The 26,451-nt window shown below is 48.0% G+C and overlaps 1 protein-coding gene across 1 annotated transcript in view; it reads right to left on the bottom strand.

The window, feature by feature from the left end:
• Positions 1 to 488: 488 nt before the first annotated feature.
• The window catches only part of DNAH1 (dynein axonemal heavy chain 1), a gene marked incomplete at its 5' end in the record, with an annotated part of 53,048 nt that continues 27,085 nt past the window's right edge, over positions 489 to 26,451 (bottom strand). The window contains 35 exon segments of the mRNA XM_057407843.1: positions 489 to 700; positions 2,024 to 2,218; positions 3,311 to 3,434; positions 3,951 to 4,142; positions 4,447 to 4,514; positions 4,517 to 4,617; positions 5,417 to 5,625; positions 6,115 to 6,118; positions 6,775 to 6,906; positions 7,741 to 7,937; positions 9,299 to 9,326; positions 9,328 to 9,527; positions 10,383 to 10,561; positions 11,659 to 11,696; positions 12,066 to 12,240; positions 12,816 to 12,973; positions 13,608 to 13,730; positions 13,732 to 13,765; positions 14,231 to 14,382; positions 15,555 to 15,666; positions 15,932 to 16,094; positions 16,742 to 16,861; positions 17,533 to 17,727; positions 17,991 to 18,076; positions 18,079 to 18,167; positions 19,779 to 19,933; positions 20,400 to 20,491; positions 20,593 to 20,688; positions 20,691 to 20,778; positions 20,884 to 20,970; positions 21,455 to 21,604; positions 22,508 to 22,621; positions 23,672 to 23,777; positions 24,832 to 25,020; positions 25,581 to 25,694. Of these exon segments, the coding sequence (XP_057263826.1) occupies positions 489 to 700; positions 2,024 to 2,218; positions 3,311 to 3,434; positions 3,951 to 4,142; positions 4,447 to 4,514; positions 4,517 to 4,617; positions 5,417 to 5,625; positions 6,115 to 6,118; positions 6,775 to 6,906; positions 7,741 to 7,937; positions 9,299 to 9,326; positions 9,328 to 9,527; positions 10,383 to 10,561; positions 11,659 to 11,696; positions 12,066 to 12,240; positions 12,816 to 12,973; positions 13,608 to 13,730; positions 13,732 to 13,765; positions 14,231 to 14,382; positions 15,555 to 15,666; positions 15,932 to 16,094; positions 16,742 to 16,861; positions 17,533 to 17,727; positions 17,991 to 18,076; positions 18,079 to 18,167; positions 19,779 to 19,933; positions 20,400 to 20,491; positions 20,593 to 20,688; positions 20,691 to 20,778; positions 20,884 to 20,970; positions 21,455 to 21,604; positions 22,508 to 22,621; positions 23,672 to 23,777; positions 24,832 to 25,020; positions 25,581 to 25,694 (4,477 nt within the window).

Genomic DNA, 26,451 nt, shown 5'->3' with positions numbered 1-26,451 from the left:
CATGGTGTGGCTTTGGTGCTGCTGGGCACAGTGCTGGGGCAGGTGCTGCATGTGGAGTCCCTTGGTGGCCTTGGCAAAGCCTTTGAGCATGGGGAGAGGCAGCTGGTTACTGCAATGCAGAGATTGTGCCAGCCAGAGGTCAGCACCTCTGGAGGTGTCCTGAGGTACAGCTGGGCTGAGGGGAGCTGCCACAGAGAGGACTTAATTTTACAAGTACAGATCTTGACTCTGGAATGAAACAGTTCTTTTGGTATTTGTTGAAGGGAAGAAAATCCTTCTGTCTCTTGCTGTGTCTAATATTGAGTGCTGTAAAAAAAGGATCTGCCTGAAAGAATAAAGCTATCCTGTAACAGCCACCCAAGGGAGAGGTGCGTCTGTGGCTGGGGGCACTGCTCTTCTGTGTGCTAGAACCTTGAGGTAGTTGTGGGGATTGCAACACTACCAGGTGAATGTGATGCTGATTGAGCTGAGCTCCATTTATTGACAGCTCAGAGGGCAGGAGAGGGGCTGCTGCCTGGCTGTGCTGCCTCCTCTGTGCCGGACAGCGGAGGCCATGACTCAGGCTGAGGTGGTTTCCTGCCTAGAAGTCCAGGGCACAGATCAACGCTGTGCCCCATTTGATCCAGTGCTTCTGTGGCTTGTCTGTAGGGATCTCCACAGCAGTCGTAGTTGGTGGAGTGGCCTGTTGTTGACAGCGTGCCTGTAATGGGGGAAGCAAGGGTGAGAAGGTGGCACTGCAGCCCTCATGCTGCACATGCACTGGGGAGTCCTGTCCAATTGACCCTCTCTGAGATCCCCTGTCCCATTCCTGTGCTAGGGGGCAGGCGGAGTGGGGCTTCAGGAGCTGAAGAACTAATGCGATCATCAACTCTGTCAGCACAGCAAGCTTGCAGGTTTGGGCAATCAGCCTGCAGTGCAAGCTGAGGTATTTGGACGAGGAGGAGAAAGCAGTGAAGGACGACTTAAGGAAGGCTTAGATGGACCTGGAAGCAGAGATCTTCCAAATCCACGCTATCCTTAGCCAGATCAGGAAGGCTGCAAAGCACCTGGCACAGTGGCATGGGGACATGGGGAAAGGCCTGATGCTGGCACTGCTCTGCGAGGTGGATCTTGCTCCTTATATGAATCTAGAACAACAGGCCACTGACATGTCTGAGAGGTTCATGCAGCAGGTCCTACCAGGGAGTGTCCAGGCTCCAGATGCTCACGGAGCGAGTGCACAGGGAGAGCAGCCTGAAGGAAACACGCTGGAGGCTGGGACACAGATGGACTTAGACTGGGAAACACTGGAAAAAGAGTAAGCCCCTTATCAAGAGTGTGCAAAGACACCGTGGGGGGTGCCACCAGCAAGCTGGGGAATACTGGTCCAAGGCTCGAGGGCAGAGCTGCTAGTGGAGGGGAGGAATGGGAGAGAGGTGTTCTGTATGTTTTGTGGGGAATAAAAAGGTCTGTAATTCACAGTTGCAGAGCAATACATAAGCTTGTCCCTGTGTGGTGAACTCTTGTACTTGCTGAGTTTGCTCTCTAGGCTATGAGCTATGACATTCATCAGGCTCAGAATCAGCTTCTTTTCTCTATCCTATTCCAAGCCATTATTCCCTGAAGTCAGCCCATGAGCCATGGTCTCTTCCTCTTCTCTGCCTGTAGTTGATCTCCTTTCAAAAGAGCCTGTTGGTTCAGGCAGTCTGCTGCTAGATCTGGCCTTGTGCTCTGCCTCCAATGTGCAGGGTTGCATTGTGGTACTGCCTGATGCCTGGCACCATGGGGTGAGCCCTCCTCAACAACTTCTCTGGCACAATTGAAATGACACCTAGGAACATCCAAGAGCCAGTTGCTCCCTCTCTGCCCTTCAAAACTCTTTGGTTCAGGAGTGAACCTGAGAAGCTGCACAGGCAGATGCCCATACTGTCAGCCCAGTGAGATGGATGGGTGGATGGATGGATGGATATGTTGGAAAAAGCTGGAGACGCTGCAAGCCTATAGAAGAGGAATAGTTTCAAAGGACCAGATGCAACTCTGCCACCCTCCCCCCTCAACCCACTTACCTCAGTAACATCACTTTTGTTGAGGCTCCTCAGGCTGGCAAGAGCAGTGTCCAGGGCTGGGAGGGCTTCATCCAAGTCCTTCTGAGCATCATCTGCAATGGCTTGGGCTGCCTGAGCTTTCGCTTTGGCCTCCACCTCCTCAGCCTGCACAGCACTCCTTGTCTCTTCCACTCCTTGCTGTGTCCACCTGCAACACCAGAGACAGCCTCAGCAGCATGCTGGAGCCAGAGCACCCTTTGGCTTGGCTCGGCTCAGCACTGCTAGGCAAGGATCACAGCTACCCTGGTAGATCCCGTGTTGTTCAGCAGAGGCATGGTGGGGCCTAACTGCTGGAGGGGATCCCCTTCCCACATTAAACCAGCAGCAGGTATTTCCTCAGCCTGTAGAGACCATCCAGCAGCTGCAGCTCTAGCTGTGCCTGGTGTGGTGTTAGTCCTCCAGGAATTAGCTGTTCTACCCCTTTTCCCTACTGGTGAGGGGAGAGGATGCATAGGGATGCAAATATGTAGGGAGATGGAGGAATAAGGAGATATGCTGAGGGTTTTGTTTCTAAACTTGTCATTTCTACCTACCCACAGGGTTAAAACACTACCAAGTGGTGCAAACGGAATGTGGAATATAGCCAAATCCGTATCTGCTATGTGGGAGCATGGGAGATTGCAAGCTCCTTCCCCTTTGCATGCAGAGCTGTATGATGTTAGTGGCTCTGTTCCCTGTGTCTGGCCATCCCATAGTAGGACACAGGCAGGAGCACAAATAGGAGGGAAGATACGGACAGCCAGCATAGGACATTCTGCAGTGGGATGAGTGACTGTGTGTAGTGACCCCTGAGGTTTGGGCTAGCAGGGGCAGGCTGCAGCTGAATCAGCTCCCTGGTGATGGGAAGGATCCCTTTCAGCCACAACAATCTGAGCTTAGAGCTTCTCTGGCCACCTGAGGATCGTGTTAGTAGTGCTGCTACTCTGTGTGTGCAAGGATGTAAACCAGTGAGGAAAAGGAGCTGGTGGCTTGGCTGACTGACCCATGGGGAGTGATTTCAGGGAGGGGCATGTGAGCCATCACTTCTGCTAGCAACTGGCCGGTAGGTTGTGACTGGCCCCAGCACCACCAGAGCAGGGACTCCAGCAGAAGGCCGTTCCCACTGGCAGTGCAGCTCTGCTGTGCTGATCAAAGGCCTTTTTCCTGACAGCTCAAATGACCCATGCAAGGCCTCCCCAGCTCCTGTGTGCAGTCCGAGCAGCCGCACTTGCACAGCGCAGGGCGGCCCAGCAGCGGTACCTGCGCTGGAGCCATGGATGCCAGGGTGTCCTCGGCGGCCGGCGCCAGGAGGGGGCGGAAGGACTCCAGCTTCTCCCGCAGCTTCGCTGCCGCGGCTGCCGCTCGCAGGAGCTCAGGGAGCAGCGAGAGCAAGAGCAGAGGCAGCAGCCCCGACGAGCGCCGGGGAAAGGCTGCGCTGTCCTGGGGGGGCTCCTTGCCCAGGGCCACGTTGTACAAAGCAGGTCTGGCCCCGGTCCCTGCTTCAGTACCAGTCTGTCGCTGTGGTGTACTTGCAAACAGTAGCGCCTAATGGCGCCCGCACACGATGGCCGTTACTTCGCAAGCTCAGGGCAATCAGTCAGCAGAACAATGTTGCTGTTATAGGGCTTTAATAAGGAACATCCTGCGAGAAGATGAGCTACAGAAAGGTCTGTGTCCTCGAAGACCGGGGATCATCGCTCTTTTATGGCTGTTACAGACTCAGACCTTCAGAAAGACTGGCTGTGGCAGAAGGCATAGCTCTCATTTGATTTAGCATCAGCGTTCTGTTGAACAGGAGATGCGTAGGACGTGTCTCTGCAACTACAAATACACTGCTTAGAGTAGGTAAGGGGGGGTCCAAAGTTCTCCTGGGTGCAAGGGACAAACCTTGTCCAGGCTACCTTTCATCCTCTTCTTTGCTGTATTCAGTTCCTGTTTCTTCTTTCCAATCAGGGAACTGAAGATGATGAGGAACTCGAGGTAGCTCTTGGCAGTGACATAATTGTGTCTGGCCAGCTCTCCTAGGTACACCTGGCACTTCTTTGCCATGCTCTGATGAATTTCTACACGTACTTGACTCTACAAGGAGAAAGGAAAGAAACAATCTCATTCAGTACTGAACATGTAGTAGGCAAGTCTATGTGATGTCCATAGAGAGCACAAGGGGCTTACAAAGAGCTTGAATCACAGCATGGCTTATGTATGCGTGAGGCCTTCAGTGCCATGCGCACGTCAAGGCATACAAAAGCTAACCAGTTCTGTGTCTGCATTTCTGCTACAGGGTAGGGGCCTTTCCGCATGTGTGCCCTGCACCCATTGTCTGTGTGGATACAGAGGCATGGCACACTGAGCGCACAGGAGCTGTTTTGAGTGTGGCACCTACCATCCCATTGACATTTTCCATACTGGCACCAAGATGTGGGATCTCAAGCAAGAAGGAGGAGCCCACGACTGCAGGGTCTCAGCAGGCCACTTATTAAACCAGTTGATGGTGCAGCAGTTCACAAGAGAGGGGAACTGTCTCAAGCATGCACGGAAGACTTCTCCAGTAGGGCTGAGGGAAAGACACATGCAGAAATGAGCTGTTATAACTAGCTATACATACAAGGATAAAATAGCTTTTCTACTTCCCTAAAGTCAGCCTGGACTCTTACAGAGTAAGAAGGAAGGGAATATACCCAAGGAAGAAGAAGGAGAGAGGCAAATAGGGAATGAAAGTTCAGGCAGTGAACTGCGTGTGCATGTCCAAAGGTACATGTCATAGCTCACTCCTTGAAAGTCCTGGGTATATTCTGTGAACATTACGATAGTAGTGAGGTGTTGTTTTACAGGCCTTCCCTAGGGAGTACACTTAAGGGGTAAGAAATACATGTGATCTGAAGTCTATTTCAAGCAGGTGAGCACAGAGATTGCACTGTCAGACCAAAATCATGGCCTTGATTCTTCCACCTGTGTTTGCACCAAGAAGACCACTGTACCTTCTGGCAGCCCTCCTGCAAGCAGGCAAGCTGCTCAGGGACTGTGCACTAGATACACAAATAAACATGGTACAACTGAGCCCCAAATTCAAGCAAGATATCTTTGTAAGAAACAGCTCAATGGTGCACGAACAAAGAGGAATCTTGCATTTAGTCTGGATCACACGAAATCATACTCTTAAAGTTTTCAAACTTCATCTTGAAACCAGCCAAGTGTAAAAAACCATATTCAGTATCCTATGGGAAGATAATACACAAATTGTAGTCCAGCAAAGTCAGGGGCCTGGAAACAAAGGTCCCATAACAAAGTGATGCAAGGCAAAGGACAAGAAAGGAGTAACACTGACAGCATGGAGCCCTCCCCCTGCGCTGTACCTCATGCACACGACTGTGTGGGTACTGCTGCGAACCCGTCCTGTGTATGCAGCCATCAGATTGGCCTTGGTGGGCTGCTGCCCTAGATCCCAAACAATGGGCTTCATCTCTGTCATGATCTGTTCTTTGTCATGGAGGCTGTAAATGCTGGGAATGTCACCCGAGTTGAGCAGGTTGTTGACATCCTCAAGGCAGGATTCATTTTTAATCTAAGTAGATGATAGAGGGAAAAAAAAGGAAAAAAGCAGTTTCCTAGGACAATCCTGTCTCCACACACCATGGAGATGACTTCTGGATAAATACAGCCATGGGCCTCTGGTGAAAGAAATCATTTCTGTGATCACCCAGCTCCAGTAAGGCATCCTCTGAGCTTTGTTTCCCATAGAAAGCCATGTTCAGCCACCTCAGGGGCGAGGGGTCTGAGAACAAACCTTCTACTTCCCCTTTAGTGTTTCTATACAGACAAACTGAGCTCAGGGCCTTGCCCCCTGCCTTGCCAGTGACTGCAATCAGACCCCAGGTCCCATGGTGCCCTGGATCTTTGCTCCTCCAGCAGAGAACACTTCACAGTTAGTGAAGCTACTGATGTGGGAGACAGTAATTGTAGGGATGTGTCACAGTCTGTGGGACTATCTTCCTCCAGAGCTACACTCACTTCTCCACTTCTGCTAAATCAGAAATACACAGCATCCTTCTACTTGACTAAATGCACCCTCTCGTGCCCTTCTTCTCCCATATATGCTTCTCACTGCAGGGAAAAGGATGCAAGAATAAGCAGCATGACAGATGCTCATCTATCTCACTGTTTAGGGCACTGCCAGAAGGGACTTGGTTCCAGTAACAATGAAGGCAGTAAAAAACCCTATGAGGAACATAACCATGAATTCCAGAACTTGGCCTAGTCATTAGCAAGTTATAGTTTACAGTAACAAGCTAATGTTATCCTGTGGAACCAGCAGGTTTAAGGCCCTGAATTTACTGCTATTTTTGTAAAGAAAGAGAATGATGTTACTTAGGACTTCTAGTATCAATGGTCAGAATAGTGCTTAGCTTCAGGCAGCTGGCTCTAAAATCTTTGATCCTATCAAACACTTGGATGGAGCTGAAGGAAGCTTCCTTGAGCAACAGAAGAATCAGCCCGCTCCCACACAGCTCTTCAGTACCTCTAGCAACATATGCACCACCTTCAGTTTCCCTGGGGCTTTTCTGTAAGATGATGAAGGTAGGCTACTGAAGAAAAACAAGTTGTGCTTGGTTTGTATCAGGCTCCTCAATCCTTTTTAGGGGGATTTATTGACCTTCAAGATGTGTTTCTGACTCCTTTTGAGATGGAGTCCACTATGCTAATACTCCTGTACCTGTCTACGAACAGGAAGGGCTTGGGTAGATTCCCAGTGCCTGCCTTCATCATGATCTTCTTCACATCACCTCGCCATTCAGTCATGCCATCATTTTTGGTCAGTTCAATCTGGAAACACTCGTAATCTGCCCTAAAGGAAAGAGAAGCCTGTGGAGTTACAGCAAATTAAAATCTCCTCTTGTCACTCTTGAGCATGCCTTGTGGATTCAGGGGGAGCAGACTCAAGCAAATTGTTCTCCTGCAACATCCAGAGCACACGCCTGTCCCTGTGCATGTTGAGCCACCAACTCAAGAGCATGTTTCACTCAAGCCAGAGATACCCAAGCTAGCTAGAAACCAGGAGAAGTACAACTCCATGACCTAAGAGTCACGCTGCTTCTTGTGCCCAGTGCCTCAGAGTAGAGAGGGCACAACTCAACATGGCTGGCTTTTTTTTGGGATGCTTCCCTCAGAGGCTGGTGCACCTGGGAACTGTGGTTGCATTCCTCTAGGATCACACCCTGTCTACAGAGCTGGAAGAATTTTCTTCCTCAGCCTCATTCCCTTTTCCACTTAAGGCCCCTTGACTCCCAAGACTCACCAGTCCTACTTGACAAGCTGCCAGTACCACTTGGTCACTAGTAGCTCCTGTCTTTGTCTTTCTACTGCTCAGCTCCCAGGAAGAAGCCCCTGTCTATCCCCCTGAGTGCTGCACAGACCAGTGAGCTGACATGGACCGTGCTGCTTTTGCTCATTCACTGCATGCCTGCAACAACAACCCAAGCTACTAGGAGGCAAAAGAGTCCAGTTTTTCTGTTGTGGATGTGGCATGTTAACTGAGCCCTAGCTCTTAAGTGTTAAATCTGAAAAGTCAGCAACCAGAAAAATGTGTAACCAGTAGCAGGAAGGGCAGGAAAAAGAGATTCTCCAGAGGCAGCCCTGACAGAGCTGCTCCACATTATGTGCATAGGAACGCATTACTTACATGTGAGATGCCAGCCTGGTGAGAGACTGTCTCCCACTTCCTCCAAAACCCAGAAGGAGAGCATCCCCTGGAACCTGCTGCAGAATCCGGCTGATCTGGCAGATGTGCTGTATCGCATCCATGAAGAGCACAAGCTTCAGCTCTGGGGTGTTGACTTGATTGTACTCCTCCAGGTAAGCCTCAATCACAGCTTTCAGCTGTGGGCAGAAAGAGTCAATTGTGGCTACCAGATAAAACCAGTGGAGAGGGGATGGGTGGTCGTGAGCACAGACAGGCCTCTGGGAGAGCAGATCCTGGTGCTCAGCAGGGTCTGTGAGTAGCTGCCTGTGGGGAGGTGATGGCTCTCTTTGCTTCATGCTCCTATAGCAACTGCCATTGGGCTGAGCTGAATTTAGCCAGAGGTGGTGGCAGCAGCTGCTGAAAGGTGACCTTAAACTAACTCAGGCAGGTGACTGAGGGCTGCTGTTCCCAACAGTGCCCTTTGCTTGGAGAAATAGCAAGGCAGAGTTCAAAATAAAATAGCTTATGGCTGCCTGACTCGTGCTGTTCCAGGGCCTCCCTATGGGAGAGCTTCCTCACTCGATAGCTGACCACTGCCTGCTGCTGCATCCTGTGGTTTGGATCCTAGATGGAAAGGGCAAGTGCTGGAAGAAAACACTACTGGGTACAGGTGAGTAGAGAAGCACACTCCTCTCCTGGTCCTGCCATTGCACAGAAATAGCTGCAGGATCAGTCTCTCCTGCCCTTCCCAGGGCTCTCTTCAACAACAGCCTCAAGCCAGAACAGGCGATGAAGCATGAAGACATCTGGGATTTGGTCCTACCCCTTCAGCAGGCTCACTGTGAACCTGGGCAAGTGACATCAGCTGGAATTTAGACAGTGCTGAGATCCCTGCCTAGATGCCAGTCTTACACCTATGAGTGGAACGTGCAGCAGCTTGGAAAGTCTGGCTGTCTCAGCTGCGCTCACCTCAGTGGGGGACAGACCTAGCTACTTTGCAAAAGAGATTGGAAAGCTCAGTTGATTACCAGTGCCTGTCACACAACTATCACAAGAGCAGAGACAACAGGATAATCATGTTTCTGCTAATGAGTGCAAAACACACTGCTCATTGCTTTTGCTTAATTATTATTACCAAAGTACTCACAGTATCTTCTCCAAGAGGGAATCTGGCAGTAACAGTAATTATTTGTAAAGGTCAATTGTGAAGTCTTTAATTGCAAAAGTAGTATTGTTTGGGAGTAATGTGCCATTTCTTTCCAGCAAATTTCACTTTTCAGTCCCAAGTGCAGGTCATTTGGGAGACCTGGCACAGCAGGCTGCCCCCAGGATGGCAACACAGAGACAACTTGTTCCACCTCAAGTTCCCATCACACCAAATGCAGCCACTATACGTATCTGGGGTAGGATTTCACAGGAGAGCCCTGGGAGCCTTTGTGGTTCCAGACACCTCCAATTCAAGCAGCCCCATGGTTACTATTAACTGTTTTCATTTGTTTGCAGAAGACACGGAAGATGCAAACATAGATCACATCATAATGATTCCCACGGTTCCTACCTTTTCCTGGCCATCAATTGCTTTGTAGTTTGATATGGGCATCTGGATCCATGAAGTCCCCAAACAGAACTGGCTGGGAGGGGATGACCTCCTCAAAAGTGGTGCCTAACTCCTCCATCATACTCTTCACCAGGTGGTTGAACCACGTGCGGTCCTCCTTGCTGACCAGGCGATCACAGAACACCCGGCAGCTCTCAAGGTACCACAGTTTCAGCAGCTGCAGTTTGTCCTGGTAAGAAACCCCAGCAAACAGCCCGATGGGAGAAGCAGAGAAGTATTAAGAGCCTCACTGTCAGGAAAGCTGGTTCCTGCTTGGCACGTGGCCATCTCTGCTCCTGCTAGAAGGCAGCTGGAGTGGAGACAGAACTAGGCAGAGGAAGCTGCATTCCCTTCTCCTCTCAAAATCAGCTCTTGTCAAAACAGCTGCTTTGCAGGGAGCTCGTTACAGCTTCAGCTAATCCCCCCTCTATTTGTCCATGTCAGGCTTTCTCTCAGATTAAAATTTCATGTTGTTTGTCCTTATCTTTCCCTCAGTTTGATTTAATTTTTACTGTTTTCAGAAATGCCTGTGGGGTTTTTTGGGTTTGGTTTTTTTTGGTTGGTTTTTTTTTTTGGTTGGTTTTAAAGATCTTTTTTTCAGCTGTAGCACAGAACCAGGGTCCCAAGAACTTCCTGTCATAAGTCACCTCTACTGACCAGGCTGGAGCCAGAGCAAGGTCCTAGGAGAGCTGAAGGGGCAGAAGCCTCCATTGCTACGGGCTAGTAACAGGACAAACCTCTGCCCCTGTCTGGTCCCCTATGGCTCCATCCAGCCCTGAATTTCCAAGCTATATCATACCGACTCCCTGTGGCCACTCACCTGCTTCCATGCCAAGGAAGGGCTGCAGCGGTGGGGGGGATGTCTGTGTACTACTGGTGCTAGGCAATATAGCCAAAGGGAAGGTTACCACATTCGTTGAACAGTAACAAACACAGTTCCAGCAGGAAACTGAGGCCTCTTTGTAGGCTCACCAATGAGTTCCTTACACTGGAACATTTCTGGTATTCCCCTGGGTGGCATGACTATGCTGATTGGAGGGCTCACCTGGATGGTGCTGGGCTCAGCCATGAGCATGGCCTGGAACACCTTGGAGAGGTCTCTCAGGTTGAAAGTGTAAAGTGACTTGGCTGGTGTGGGCAGGAGCTGGGATGTGACAGTCAAATACATGCCAGTAGTTGCATCAACCAAGGGCTTGTTCAGGTCTTTCACTGCAAGTGCTCCTGCTGCAGAGACGGAGGAAGGTGGAGAGGATATAAAGGTGGTGACTATGGGTTGAGAAGGTCCTGGCAGCGCAGACAGGTGGGACTGGGTTGCAGAGGTGTTGCTGGGACTTTGCCAGGAGCACACTTTTCTGCTTTCTTATGCAGAGACTATGGGGGGACCCGACTAAGCACCTGCTCACGGCAGTGGACAGTTTGCCAATGAGTTTTCTGACCAAAAAGAATCAGATCTGGAGAGGGAAGAATGCATCACAACAGTTCTGTGGGGTTAAGACTTCATGCACCCCAGGGAGAGAGGAGGCACTGCCAGACCGGTAATTGGTGCTTACCTGAACCATTCCTGAGAGGTTTTCCTTCTCTCTCTTTATACTCCCAGAGTGGAGTCTCAGCTACTTTTAAGCTAGAAGGGCTGAGTGCCCTCTTACTAAAGTGCCTGGCAATTTACTGAGATCAGCAAATGCAGAGCCACTGAGGAATAATTTCTTATGCAACGGTCTGGCAAGATTTAAGCACAGCTGCCAGTTTTAGTGCATAAAATACTGTTTTTTGCGTTTCTCTCCCAGTTAAGTTTATTACAAGCAGAGGGGGGAAGCAGAGCTCTGTGACACCCCAGCACTTTGCACTTTCCAACTCTTTCCAAAAGTCTTTAATTTATTTTTAAATCACAGTCAGGTGCTTCAGTGTGCCCCAAGCTCACAGTCAGGTACTGATGCTTGTAAATATTGCAAGCACACAGAAAGCCTTGCTTTGCTTCTTCCATAGCTCACTATTCTTACTCCTTCCTATTGGCATATTTGCAGGTGAGGGCACATTTGCAAAGATGATCCTAAATTCCACCCTGTCAAATATACGAGGACTCGCTACGCTCCAAAGGAGCCCTTTTTTTTTCTGGGTGGCTGTAGCACCATGCTTGGATCCACCCTGCCCAGCTCTCCACAGGCTGCAGCAGATGGAAAGTAACAGAAGGCTCTGCTTCCACAGAAGGCTGTTGTCTGGGCGAGTGTCTGTCTGCTGAAAGCACAGGTAAGCTATGCCATGCTGTGCCCATCAGCTTGTTCTGTTCACAGTCTCCCTCTCTCTCTCTGTCTTCTCTTACTTATGCACTGGATCTTTGTAACTTTTTTCTCCTAGGAGTCCATCTAGAAAAAGACAGAATACACGAGTCACAGCTTTACCTGCTGAGGTGAAGGATATCTCCATCATCCATCACAGAATCCTAGCTGAAAGGCCTAGACCATAGGATTTCTTATGAACCTGCGAAAGACAAAGCCGAAGTTTGCTGATTGGCACCAGCAGAGTTTGACCCTGAGACTAAACTGTATGAGCTTCTCTGTTCGCTAAGATTCAAACACCACTTTCCCAAAAGCATCTTCAAGCAATGAATGCAAATTCCAGCTTCCAACACTTTGATCAGATCATCAATACCAATTCCTCCCCTTCCAACCTCCATTATTATCAGGTTGACTTGCAACATGAGGAGAAGGTGGCAGCTGCTGGCAGAACTTACCCAATCCAGCTGCCAAGGGTGGTGGAGAAGATGGCCTTCTTGCTGCTGTCCTCCATTCCAGTGAAGGAGAGGTAGCTGAAACGGGGAGTGAGGCATGGAGTGACAGCATTCTTTCCACCTCCAGGAGGCCCCATAGCACAGACCAAATTAATATCTACCAGCTTCTTAAAAGCACCTTGAAGAGTGCAAAATTAGAAATGAATGTGAAGTTGTAGCCCGAAACCCTCATCACAAATCTCCACAGTGGGTATGCATAGAATCATAGAATAGTCAGGGTTGGAAAGGACCTTACGATCATCCAGTTCCAAGCCCCCTGCCATGGGCAGGGACACCTCACACTAAACCATCTCACCCAAGGCTCTGTCCAACCTGGCCTTGAACACTGCCAGCAATGGAGCATTCACAACCTCCCTGGGCAACCCATTCCAGTGCCTCACCACCCTCACAGGAAAGAATTTCCTCCTTATATCCAGTCTAAACTTCCCCTGTTTCAGTTTGAACCCGTTACCCCTTGTCCTGTCACTACAGTCCCTAATGAAGAGTCCCTCCCCAGCATCCCTATAGGCCCCCTTCAGATACTGGAAGCTGCTCTGAGGTCTCCATGCAGCCTTCTCTTCTCCAGGCTGAACAGCCCCAACTTTCTCAGCCTGTCTTCATACAGGAGGTGCTCCGGCCCCTGATCATCTTATCTATCAGCATATCCATCAACAGGCCAACTTCTGCCAAGATGGCAAAGGATCTGAGTCATACTGATCTGATTCCCGTCATACCAGCCCCGGTGCTCCTTCCACTGCTGCAGCAGCTCGATGGGTGCCTGAGCACTGTATGTGTCCAGCATGGCCATGTTCAAGTCATCAATAAAAAATATGAGGTACCGCCCAACTGGAGGCCCAAACACACCCTTGTGCCTGCAAGGACAAAACTCTGTAAGGACACAGGACTATTCCTATTGCAAAGGTACTTTTAGCTTGACCCAAAAGCAGTTTTTTCTCCAGAGGCTTCCTGGGGCAGTAGTTGCAGCTCTCTACACTTTCACTCCATATAACTCTTTATATGGGTGCATGCACAGAAAAGGTCTGGTGCAAGAGTTGGGGCATTGGCTTTTTTCCAAACATGAGTGAAATTTTGCCTCCTTATGCACAGTGTCAATGAATGTCAGTGCTGTTGGAAACTTCAAACCAGTGGCTGACCATGGAGGAAAAAGGGAAGCTGTTTACCATGGGGAGTGGGATTGGGGTCAGCAACCAAGTGCTCTCATCTCATCAGTTCCTATAAATATCCCACACCAAGGTTTGCAAACACCTGTGCTGTGAAACGGAGTATTTCTGGAATACCCAGAATTGGAGCAATTTTTCCAGACCCTCACTAATCCTTCTCACTTCATTGCAAATGTATCGAGTTATTAGGAGCTCTCACAATCCCAGCTCAGATTTGCTGTGTGCTTGGGGCCCCTTCAGGTCTCAGGATGAAACTAAATGGCTAAGTTGATAGAAACACTGAGCTCAGGGATGCTGCCTTTGCAAACACAGGAAGGAAACCTGCCTCTTACCCAGTTCACTGTCAATGAGATCTTGAGTTTGGTTAGCAGAGGTACGTGGCAAAAACATCGGGAAGTGGGTAATGTATCTGAGAGGCAAGTTCTTCAAAAGCTTGTCTGTAATTGTGAGTCTTCCCTGTGCCAGTGGGACCAATGCAGAGAACTTAGAAACACAATCAGCAGCATAACCACAGGTATACAGACTGTGTTTCTCAGCTCTCTGGCATTTGCTGGAGGAAACGCAGTTACTGCTCCCTTAGGCATTCAAAGGCTGGGAGAAGACAGAAGGCTTGCTCCTGACAGCCGTTCAACAGATCCCCTGGTGTGGAAGGAATCCAATCAGAGAAGTAGGAAATGGAACTCTAGGAAACAGGTAGAATTTGATGGGCTAGAATTTGATGGGGAGCAATCTAGCAATTGCTGCATTTTGATTGAACGCCTGAGTGTTGACATTCCTTTGCAGTGCTGGCATGGTGCCTGGAGGCTCAATGGAGAGCTCTTGTTGCTTAGGCACAGCTTTTGAGCAGAGAAACACAAATCCATGGGAGCGGGAAATAATCTCCAAAGTATGAGGTAGCTGTTGATGAGAACAAGGATAACTCTAAAAATCAAAGATAAGGCTGGGCACATACTGGCTTATAGTTGATGAGCAACAGCTTCAGCAGATGGGCCGTTCGGACTGTGTTCGTTATGGGCACAATAATGTCACAGAAGTTGGTATCAGGAACCATGATGAACTCTGCTGTTGGGTCCAGCCACTTCTCCCAGCACACCTGAAAGGTATGGGTGCGTTCAGAGGGGGCCGTTGCATTTATCCTCTATAGGAAAACTGTATCTGCTGTGTTTTTCCTGTCACAGCTCCTTGCGTAGTAGCTCAGATTCTGATGAGGAATCCAGGCTTCCAGCCCCTCTGTCTAGTCTTGTCACCCTCACCTTTCTGTATGGCAGTGCTGTGAGGCTCTGACTGCTTTCATGTGGGAGGGAGATAGCCCAAAGGTTAGAGGTTATTGCCCCAGCAATAATATACTTGCTCTCCCTTCTGAAAACTGGGATCAAAGGAGGACGGAGCACTTGCAGTACTTGCACAAATTGCAGTTCTGTCCTAAGCTGACCCACCCTGTAAGTGCCCCATGGCAGAGTGCCACCGAGGGCTCAGCTGGGATCCTAGCTTCACATTCGGTGCCATCATCCATGTTGCATTCAAAGGCACATGGAAGTTTTGTACTTGCACAAGACATGTGCTAGAGTCGAGCCACAGGCAAACCAAGCGAGACAGAGGTTTTGTCAGGGATGTGCTGGAGAACACTGAGAAATCGCGCATTCCTGACACCCATGTGGCCTTTCCACAGTGACGACACTGACAGCTTCTGCTACACATCCGATACTCATGTAAGGCTCTTTGCTTTGCTTTGATTTCAGGAGGGGGAAGCATTTTTCCTCCCTTATTTTTCCTGTGGGTTTTTTTTCCAGCCCAGAGGGTGGTGACTGTCAATCAGATGGGCCCTGCATGCCCCGCTCCTCTGCTGCCTCCGGTCAAAAAGATGGCATGTGGGTCTGCCTTGCTCCTCCTCCAGACCCACCGCACACAGCTTTTCTGCTGTTGTGCACTGCTTTCTAACACCGACCAACCTCTTCATCTGAGCTTCTCCTTGTCCTCCTCCAGTGGCCACACTTGCAGAGCCCTCACGCTTTCCTGACCACTGGCAGAGACACTCAGGTCTGAACTGATCAGTGCTTGGCTCAAATCTCACAACCCTGAGGGCAAGAAATTGCCTTCTTCCTTTAATGAAAAGCTTGATTTAACTTTAAACACTCCCACTTGGTTCCTATAGGCCTTCCTTGTTTGCCCTTGATGACCAATCCCACCAAATCCTGCAGGACTGTGTCACTTTCTAGTCCCTCCCTCACAATTTCTTGGTTTGAAGTTGTAAGTGAAATATTTGCCCTCCCTAATGACCTCCTCATCCAGATCATCTTCAGGACTGCTGAGCCCCGCATCCTTCAGTTTATAGTCATAAACCAGTCCTTCTTCTGGGAAAAGTAACTGGATATGTGAGAGTAAAGCTGCTGGTGAACGTGGCTGAGTTCAGAGAAGGATGTGCACTACTGCAAGGAACACTTTACTAATGGGATGCTGCCCAGACCAGTGTGGCTCAGGCCTCTCTCCCAGATCTTCAAGCTCCAAGGATCCCTTGAAGTTTGAGGCAGATGTGGTACACCAGATCCCAAGAGCAAGTCCATACAAAGCCTCTGGGCACTCAACAAGCTCTGACCCCCATTCCTCATTACCAGTTTCTCTATAATGAGAGAGGATCCGTTTTTCCTTTACTCACCTTTTCCTTTGCCATCTTCTCCCTCAGCCACAAGCTGAAGGCCATGTAACCTTGGGAATCTCCAGTAGCACCCACACTCCAGATCAAGGCAAATATAAACCAGGGTTCAATCAGCTCTTTGATATGAGCTGTCTTCTCCTGGGGAATTGTCCTAATTCCCTGAGAATCAGAGAAGAGCAAAAGTAAAATTCTCAGGCCCGGTTAAGTTACACAAACCCCAGCCTCCTCTTAAAGTGCTTGTAATTCTTCCAGCTTCTATGTAAGTTTTGCTAGCCAGTTTTTCACAGGCCTTGTTAATGTATTCTGTGGATTAGAACTTGCTGTTTCATTAGTGTACTTGAGAGACTCCCCTTGCTGAACTAATGTCACTCAACAGGAGCTAGGAGAAGAATTTAGTCTTTGGGTTTTAATTTGAAAATCATCCAGCCTTCTGCAATACTAATTCTCCAAAGATCTGCAGTCTGAAGTGCATCACTGCTTAGCTCTGATCTCTGCTTTCCACTCCTTCTCCAATTCCCTCTGCTATAAATAAAAGTGAACGTCTTCCCTCCAGCCTGGTAGGCATGGAGCTTATCTTTTGCTCTTTCAGTGGGCAAAGCATAATCCTTCCAGGTTTACCTGTGTTTTGCAGGATGTTGTATTACCTTCTGCCATGTACGTGAGCCACAGCATGACCTTTCTGCACCAACACCTCATTCTCTGGTGTAATAACCAACACTTCATTCTCTGGTGACTAACTCTGTGCATGGCACAATGCCCTGAAGAGTGACAGGCATAATATGGTGATAGAGGTAGCAAAATCCTGCCTCAATGGGAATGAAAGGCTGAAAGAAACATTCCAAGAGCAGGAGGAGGCTCCTTGTGAGGTTACTGTCTGTTGAGGCAATTACCTCCTTCACAAACCTCCAGCCAAAGCCAATGCCTTCCTGTAAGGAGAAAGAGGAACAACTCGGTGTCACTATCCAACACGTTTGACTTCGTGTTTACCTTCTTAGGATGCTAGTTTCTCCTCATCTGCCTGCAGGCTATATTTAACAGAGAAGGTATGACTGAAAACGCTGCCATTTCCTACCATGTCCCAGATGCCACCATTTTGACTGGAGAGAAGCAAGTCAAACCCCTTCAGTTCAGTCTTAACCCCAAGAAACCTCTGGGCCTGCCTGCTGGTTCTGTGCAACAATGATGTGCATCTTGTTCCATCACTGCTCTTAAATCATTTGCTCCCTTCAGAGCTTACCTTTGCAGCTCCATGTTATTCAATAAAATAGGAGCAGAGTAGAAAAAACAAGACTTGTTCTTATAACTTTCTCACTGGAGTTCTCATAACTTATTCCACTGTAAGCAATGGTGCTGCACCACTGACAATTTTGTCCAGGAGATAATTTTACAATTAAATAAAACCATAATGACCAAAAAGACTAAGTCAAATCTATAGGGATCAGCAAATAACCCATATTAAACCCAGGAAATTTACATATCAGTTTGTATACTGGTAGTATGAAGTGTTTAAATCCAGGCCTTGACAAGTCTGGGCTGATTGATAACTGAGCTGACAACCTCCAAGCCATGGAAAGGCTGGAACAGTAGCGTTGCTCACCTTGAGGAATCTCTTGAAGAGAGATGATAGCTGCTGTGAGAAGGGCTTCATGATGCCTGGAAGTTTTTGCAGCCAGCTCTCAATGAATGGCTCCAGCCCCAGGATGCTGGGTTCAAGGTAAACCATGCCACAGTGAGACACTGTGGCAGGGGAAGCAACAGCCAGATCCTGGACTTCAAACACCGTGGTCATACACTGGGAACTGCAAAAAGAAAGCAAGGAGGATAAGGACTTGATCACTTCCAAGATATGTTTCAGCATAATTTGGCAAAGATGAAATCTTTTCCTTTGTTGCAGAGGCCCTTTTTGTTGTTTCTGGGCAGCTCAGGGCTACTACTGAGACACCAGTTTCACACAAGTCCACCACAGACATCAAATGGAAAGTAAAAGGCAAACCTGTTCCAAGAGAGAGGAAGGAAAACAGACAACAGGCAGCAAAAGCATAAGAGATGAGTTACCTCTGACAGCTTGATGATTTCCCCTGAGCTCAGGCACAACTTCTTATTGTCATCTAGCACTGTGTTCATGTTCTCAATCCACAAGCATCAACCGGGCCATCAAACATGTACCACTTCTTGATGGTGTCAGTGGCCACAGCTCCCTGCTGGATGAGTGAGGAAAGGATCCCATCTGTCCTGAAAGGTGGGAGGAAGGCAGGGCTTGGCCCATTCTGGTTTTGCTGAAATCCATGGCAAAGCTTTCACAACCTAAGGCAACAGAGCTAGAATCTTACCCTGGTTCCTGTGCCCAAGGATATCTGTGCCTCACTTGATGAGCTGCCTAAAGGTCCATTTTGTTATTTCTTTTACTGAGACATACACCTCAGTCTGAGTGACACCATGAAACAATTTCTATGGGCATTAGGATCTGTATTTCATGTCATCTAACTGTAAAATGCCAAGTTTCCCTTTAACATCTCCGCCCTCAGTGAAAAACAAAGAGGCTTTGCTAGCATCCATTTCAGGTCATAGGTGGGTTATCAGCTCTCTGTGCCTCTTCTCCACCAGATGTTTCCGTTGGGTAACTACAGGTTATGAGGATGAATCCAGGCTAAAGAGCATGACTCTACCCTCTCTACAACTGAAATTCTGCATCCTCAGCATCCATCACCAGGTGATGCTGGAGATGGTGAACAGGGGAGCAGACACAAGGAATGCTGGCTGTTTGCAGCAAGAACTTAATCTGTACATGGAAACCTGGAGTGCAATTTTCATTCAGGCCCTGGACTTTACTCCCATTATTAATTATTTGTTATTTTTATAGTGCTTGTCAGTTCTGGGGTATTGTTACTGAGATCAAGGGAAAACAGTCTGTTCAAAAGCTCAGCTGATCAAACCAGACGGATTTGTCTGTAAATATGTTTTACACGGCTGCTGTATTTTTCTTTTTGTCATGCTGACATGCCTGTGTGCTGCCCTTGGGTACAGTCACATCATAAATAAACTGTTGAGCTTAACTGGAACATCCTAGAGAATGCCCCTCAGTAAAGAAGCACCAGAGCCCAGGGTAGGAAGCTCTGAGTCTCAGCATCAGCAGTGCTTACTTACTTGCATTTTTCCTAGAGGTAGTTAGTTTCACATTTATTTAGTTTCCCGTTTCACAGACCAGAGTCTTTAGCTTTGCCCCTAAGCAAGTGGTGGGTAACAGGGCTAAAGGGAGATTCACACTGCTTCCCACACCTTAGTTTCTGGATAAAGCGAGCTGCAAATTCAACCCGAGGTCACACACGGAAACATAAGCAGTAAGACCTGGCTATCAAGAGGGCAAACAGGCTATTGGTTCTTGCTTCTAAAGTGTGTAAGCAAGCAGGAGCCCTGGTAACAGCAATGAAATGCCTCTTTATGTCTGAAAGTCATTCCTCCTCATTCAAGGCCACCAGTGTATTTATACAGAACAATTCAAGCGCTTTTTTCAGAAGTAAAGCAAGTGTTTTTAAGTTGCTGCATCTTAGAGCAGGGCTATGTGCTCCAAAGCAATTTAATTCTTCCTTGTTATGCAGTTAATGCTGCTTACTGAGCTGCAGTAACTGTCTGGGCATGTGCTGGCAGCCAAGCCAAGCACACAATAGAAGATGTCAGCTTAAATAGCTGTGACTGGCTATTGCAGCTTGGTGAGGATAAGGACTTGATTGCTTCTGGTTTCATGCCACTACTCTAAACAGTTCTCAGCCTTGAAGAGAAGATGCTCAAGACAAGAAGAAAACTGTTTCCAGTCTGGAAAGAAGGAAAGCAGGTTTTGTACTTTACCACTCATGCGTTAGCAAGCTGAACTCTCCATAAAGCTGGCCCATTGTGATGGATTTGGGATTCAGTACAAAGTATCTGACTCCCTCGTAATTCCCACCACTTGCTGCAGGTTGACCTTTCAGTGATGTCACTGCAGCTGCCAGGACTTGGTAACTCTGCAAAAGCAGGAGAGCAAGAGATTTAACTGCCATGGCTCCTCTGGCTCTCACAGCAGTTGCATTCAAAAAGCAGTGAAAAAGGAGATACAGTGAAGGATAATATGACTGTAAGGAGATGCCTGGCTGTATTCACAGAAAGCAAGCATTCTAGATGAAGAGGGGAGGAAGTTAGATCTCCTGTCCAAAAGGCCTGAAGCATCTCAAGATGTCAAAGCATGTCTCAGCCTCAGAAATCTGCAGCAGAGCTAATAAGCCTCAGTCTAATCTCCCAACTTGAAAGAGTGAGCTAGTAATATACTTCCCCATGGCTATAAATCAGTACCAAAAGGCATCATCTTGGTGCCCTGACTTTTATCTGAGAGAAGGTGGAAATGCTGGAGAGTGAGTCTTCTGTGAAGCTTAACCCTCTGCATCCATAGCTAGGTGATGGTTTACTGGTGCCAGCAGAGTCTCACAACCATACCTTTGTCTTACCAGAACCTGTTGGTCCCACCAGCATAAGGCCATGTCAAACCATAGTAGCTTCATAGAGCTGGATGCACTTAGTCACAAAACCTGCAGAGAAAGACAATGTGGAGTGGGTCTGGAACCTGCTGTCTCTTTTCCTAGGGCAGAGGACTAAAAGCCCAGGCGCACAGGGAGCTTTTTTCCCTCACCATCAGTATCCTCCAGGTTCTCTTTGATGCAGAATTTGTGAATGGCTTCTTCCAGGTGGCCGTAAGCAACAAGCTCTTCTTTGATCTTGGGAAATAATCTGAGACAATACCACTGAAGAGCATGAGGTCATCCTTCAGGAATTTGGGTACATTGGCATTCCTGATAGCCCGCAGGCAGATCAGCTCCTGCAAAGATTTAAGAACTCAGAACTTCAGAGATCTCACCTCTCTTAGGAGGCTGCAGAAAAGGCCTAATAGGTCTGTGACAACGTGAAGTCTTCGCACATTTACCCCATCCATAGTAGGATTCTCTCTTTTTAGGTTGCCAGCTGTTGAGATGACAGTTTTCACAGCTCTCATCCCAAAGTCATTGTGGTCCTGGGAAAGGTACAGAGAAAATGACATCAGATACAGGAGCACCACCTAAAATAGAGTGAACCTATGCATGCACTCAGTTAGCAGGTAAGAAAAGAAAAATGAGTTATGCCTTCAGAACAACTGCTTCCTATCACAGTTTGCCCTCAGTATCCTTCAAACAACTAACTAGTCCTGAGCTGTACAGACTGCGGGTGAGGAAGACAAGAATATCTGGATGATAAAAAATCCTAGATGGAAGGAGAAGTAGGCAGGGCAACTGTCCTGCCATTGTAATTCTAACTAGCACTGCAGCTGAATGCAAGTCCAGCCACAGGAGGAAAAAGGAAAACCAGAAAGGAGGGAGGTAGATGAAGAATGGGTACTGTGACCTTTTTGTGATATGTGATATGCAGTTACAAGGCACTGGGAGAACCACCCAGGTACTTTGTGCCTAGGCTGAAAATCTCACATTTAAAAAGACATTTATGGGCATTAAGGCATCTACCTGGGAGTTGAGCTGCTCTGACAATAGTTTGAATGTTGTGGTGATCTTCTTTGCAAGGATTTTGGCTTCATCAAACCCAAAGGCGTAGAGTGACATCTCAGCAATCATGGAGTAATCTGGGACCATCATAGCCACAGGAAGAAAGAGAGCCTGAAACATATGGTTCCAACACAAGATTAACACACTTGTTTCCTGCTTTTTCCAGCAAACTGAGAAGGCTGGGTATCTATCCCAGGCTGTTTAGAGGACACAGCCCGAGCATGCCTGACACCTGTGAGGATAGCATCCCTGCAGACTGCTATCTGAGGAGCGTCATTTGCTTACAGATGTGATTCAAATCTCAAAATGATCCTAGAAACCTTCCAAAAGCATCACTTCCTAATCCTTGTCATGGACACACCAGTAGTCTGGTGTCCTGGGTTCAGCAGTAGCAGTCATGTTTTTTCCTTTGTGTTAACTGGTGCAGTGCTGTGTTTTGACTTCCAGCCTGAGAACAGTGTTGGTGAAGCCGATGTTTTCGGTTGTTGCTAAGTGATGTTTACCCTGACCAAGGACTCTGTGAGGCTCATGCTCTGCCAGGGAGGAGGGGAAGCTGTGAGGAAGCAGAGACGGGGCGCCTGACCCAGGCTAGCCAGGGAGGTATTCCATACCACAGCACGTCATGCCCGGGGTGAGGGGTAACTGGGAGTTACCCGGAAGGACACGGGCTTCCGGGTGGAACTCGTTTTCTTGGCCGGTGGTATCGTATTCTCTTCCCTTGTTATTTTCCCTTATTGTTGTAGTTGATAGTAGCGGTGGTGATTTGTTGCTGGACTGTTCTTGTCTCAACCCGTGGGAGTTGCACTCTTTCGATCCTCCTCCCCGTTCCTCCGGGAGTGGGGGAGAACCCCGGTGGGGGGGGACAGACCTCGATTGTTGTCAGCTCGGCACCACTCACTGGGAGTGAGTGAACAAGTTACCTGACTGGGTTTAAACCACGACATCTGGGTAGCATCCAGCACCTCTACTGCCCGCTCTTCTTTTCTTTCTGTCTATGCAGTCTGTCCTCCTTACCTTCGGGTTATCGGGCAGTTCAGCATGCCCAGCATACCCTGGGTTCATTGTGATGAAGAGTGCACAGGATGGGACCAGTGGGATCTCTGCACCTTCAAACATGAAGCAATTCGCCTAGAAAATTAAAAATATCATCCTCCTTGAAGAGCAGAGCCTGACCTGAAAATCAAGTAATATAGCAGCATCTTCCAAGAAGAAAACAATGGCTTCCAGTAGTTAAATGATGAAGCACGGACACACAGAGGTGCCCACAACTGTAGTGACTTAATGTGGGCCCACTGCAGGAATCTAGTATTACCAGCAATATTTTTCCTTGTTTAAGAAACTGGGCTCATGGAAGATTTACTGATAGGCTTTTTCTTTTTTTTTTTTTTTCTCTTGAACAGACTTTTATCCCTCCAGCTGTAAACAAACATCTTTTCATTTATTCTGCAGTAGAGTTTGGATCTGAATTAATTTGTGGCAGAGAGGGCAAAGAGAAACGTAAATCCTTTTCAAAGCTGTGTAGGTAGTAATTTCAGATGGGGGATAAGGTAATGCAGAAGAATTCATGGAGAGCAAGTTTCTAATTCCAAGCCAAAGTAAAGGAGATTCAGGTCTTAACCCCTCTGAGCCCCCTGACAACAAAGCAGAGGCTGGCTGTTAGACTGGCTGACAGCCGAGTCTCCATGTAAAGCCGAAAATTCACTTTACATTGCAACTCTGGGCATGCACAAGTATGCATTTTCCTGAACACGTTGGGTTTTGAGAATCCACTAAGGCTTTGGTAACTCATTTAGACAAATGTGGTGCTGAGCAATTCACAGCAGAACACGGACTGTCTTTATCTCAGCTCCAATTTGTACCAGTGGATCTGTATTGGAGTGTCTCCCACACCAAAGTCTGCTGGCACTGCAGCTCAGGCTGAGATGTACGTGAGCCTGTGCAAGCATGGGCAACTATGGTAGCACAGACTAGGGTGAAGTTACAAAACCCAGCCAAGGTGCTAACTGTGTAATGGCCTGATGTGATGCTCCCAGCTAGGGCATTGCTCATGCTTCTCCAAGCTCAAGTTTGCCTGAGCTGCCCCTAAGCAGTGAAGCTAGTCTGAAGACAAGGACTTGCCTAGACTAGCTCAAGTGGAGATTTTTTGTCTGCCCTTGCATCTACCAGTTCATTACATACCCTCTGCTGCTGTGCTTTCTGAATGGTTGTAATCTGCTACACCACCACAGACAGCACCTCGATACCAATGAGGTTGAACTCATCAAAGCAAGCCCATGTCTCAGAGCTAGGCGAGGAAGGAAAAACGAGGGGAGTCAGGAACATCTTACAGAAGAGGACTTGCAGTCAAATGTTCAGCTAGATCTAGAAATTGTAAATTCACATACTGGGGAGGCAGCACAGAGACAAGAAATGAACCTAAAAGGCCCCTAAGGCCCCACAGCTACAGTGTACTGGCACAGTGGAAGGGCCTTTAGCCCTCACCCCAACTACGCATCCCAGGCCATGGGTGAGTGAGAAGGCGCATGGCCCCTGCAAGTCCATGGCAATGACTGCTCCTACAGCCTAGGACAAATTCTGCATGTTAGAGATTTGGGCTTGAAAGAGGTGTCATGTTGAATTCCTGTTTTATACCTGAGCTGTAAGTGTAGCAGACAATTTAGACATCTCTTAAGTCCATTTTTCAGAGCTTGGATCACTGGGTATAAAGCTGGAAGCATGTATATGAGGAAGATGATCTTTCCACAAGGCACAGTTTGAGAAAGAAGTTAAATTACTGGCAAGAAAACATCTGAGAAGAGTATCAGCTTTTGTTGGAATAACATTCAGATTCACCAGTGTGCAACAGACTAATTGGACCAGCTCTGTTTGAAAGGTAGAGAAGAGAGAAACTTCTCTGAGAGGATCCCTCAGGGCTTAGAGCAGTCTCTCTTGGCTGCTCAATTTTGGATACACTCAGCAGATTCTCTCTTTCTTAAGATTAAGCAGCTTGTAGGCTGAATCCCAGTCCAACATGTATGATATTAAAACAAAGGCCAGAGCTGCAAACACTTGCACAGGTGGATTAGTGTGTAGTGGATTGGCGCATTTTAAGGCATTTTAATTTTGCCTTAAATAAACAGGATCTCTTTTTATCCCCCTCCCCCTTTTTTTTTGTTTTAATTGGCTCAACTGTCACAAAATTCCTGCCAGAAGGAACTTTGCTCATTCTGGAACACAGTAACCCCCTTACTCCTGCTTTTTCTTCTGGGTTGCTGTGAATAATACCCACCACTTCCCAGTGGCCGGCACCCCTGTACCCGACCCACTCCTCAATAATGACACACAGCATTTCATCCTACCTGGCTAGTCCCTTGAAAAACTTTCCCATTGCCAGAAAGTCAAGCTGGTCAGAGCAGTTGAACACTACAGCTGGGATTGCTAGTGCTTTGCCCAGGTCTTTTGTTGTTTCTGTTTTGCCTGGTCCTGCTGCTCCTGCAGGTGCTCCTCCAAATTTCAGGTGCAGAGCTCCTGTGTGTGTCAGGTAACACCTACAACAAAGAAGAGACCAGATGATGAAAAGCATTTCTGCTACTGGTTTCAGTAAGGGAGACACATGATCCATGCAGCTGGAGACAAGCAAGAATCCATCCTTTATTACTGGAACTGCTTAGATATACAGCATTCTGCAAAGCAGTTAGCTGCGTGGCCTCGATTAGTATTCATCTGGGTCTGAACGGATAAGTCCTTCTGCCACCAGCTACAGAGAAAAAGGACAGTTACAAACAGGTAAAACTGTTATTGCTGCTGCATATTCTAGGGTATGAGATGTCCATATCTACTGGTTTGTAGAAGAGCTCCTTGGCTATCAAGAAGACATTTTATGAGAGTCAGAGCACTACAATGAGGGGAATGAAAGCAATCAGTCTGAGCACTGATCATGAGGAATACAGCAGAACCAATGCCAGGGTGTTCCTGTGCCCTAATCTCAGTTAGTCCTTTACTGTACAAACGGTTTCTATTTACACGCATTAAGCATGGTCAGATTCCCAGTAAGGCTTGTTCATCCAGGAAAAAGATCTACTTATTACATAGAAAATAGTCTCCTTACCTGTCAGCAAGGGGTATAATAACCAGATGGCCAGTGTTCCCCAGGTGCTCATAGCCATAGAGAAATTCAGCATTGACTGCTCTCATGTACAGGTCCCCCTTTGTCCAGTAGTATCTAATGATGAGTGAACATGACATCAGAAAGATAAAACACCGGCTGGCAGACAGTACAGCAGCTCTCAAGACTACAGCCTGTAGGTTTAGAGACCTGCGTATCAAGGGATTTCCTCCTTGAGAGGAGAAAGGATAAAATAACACACTAAGATGGACAGGAGTTCTCACAGGACCTGAAATCAGGTATTTGTCCTGGGTTCAGCAGTAGCAGTCATTTTCCTCCTTCTCAGTAGCTGGTACAGTGCTGTGTTTTTGACTTTTGGCTTGGGAACAGCGCTGATAACACCGATGGTTTTAGTTACTGCTCAGCTGTTTGGTCTGACCAAGGACTTTGTGAGCCTCATGCTCTGCCAGGGAGGAGAGGAAGCCAGGAGGAGGCAGAGACAGGACACCTGACTCAAGCTAGCCAAAGAGGTATTCCATACCACAGCACATCATGCCCACTATAGAAACTGGGGGCAGTTACCCAGAAGCATTAGATCACTGCTCGGTCAGGCTGGGTATCGGTCAGTGGGTGGTGAGCAGTTGTGTTCTCTTCCCTTGTTATTTCCCTTCTCATTATTATCATTGGTGGCAGCAGCAGTGGTTTGTGTTATACCTCAGTTACTGGACTGCTCTTATCTCAACCCGTGGGAGGTACATTCTTTCAATTCTGCTCCCCATCCCTCTGGGAGCAGAGGGGAGGAAGTGGGGGGAGTGAGCGAGCGACTGCATGGCTGAGTTGCCAACTGGGCTTAGACCACTACAGTATTATATCA

This window comes from Pezoporus wallicus, unplaced genomic scaffold (genome assembly GCF_028554395.1).
Source record: "Pezoporus wallicus isolate ANWC-B61680 ecotype Strahan unplaced genomic scaffold, APGP_CSIRO_Pwel_v1 contig_3568, whole genome shotgun sequence".
NCBI lineage: Eukaryota > Metazoa > Chordata > Aves > Psittaciformes > Psittacidae > Pezoporus > Pezoporus wallicus.
Note: the sequence above shows the minus strand (reverse complement) of the source record. Positions and strands in the feature narration are given on the sequence as shown.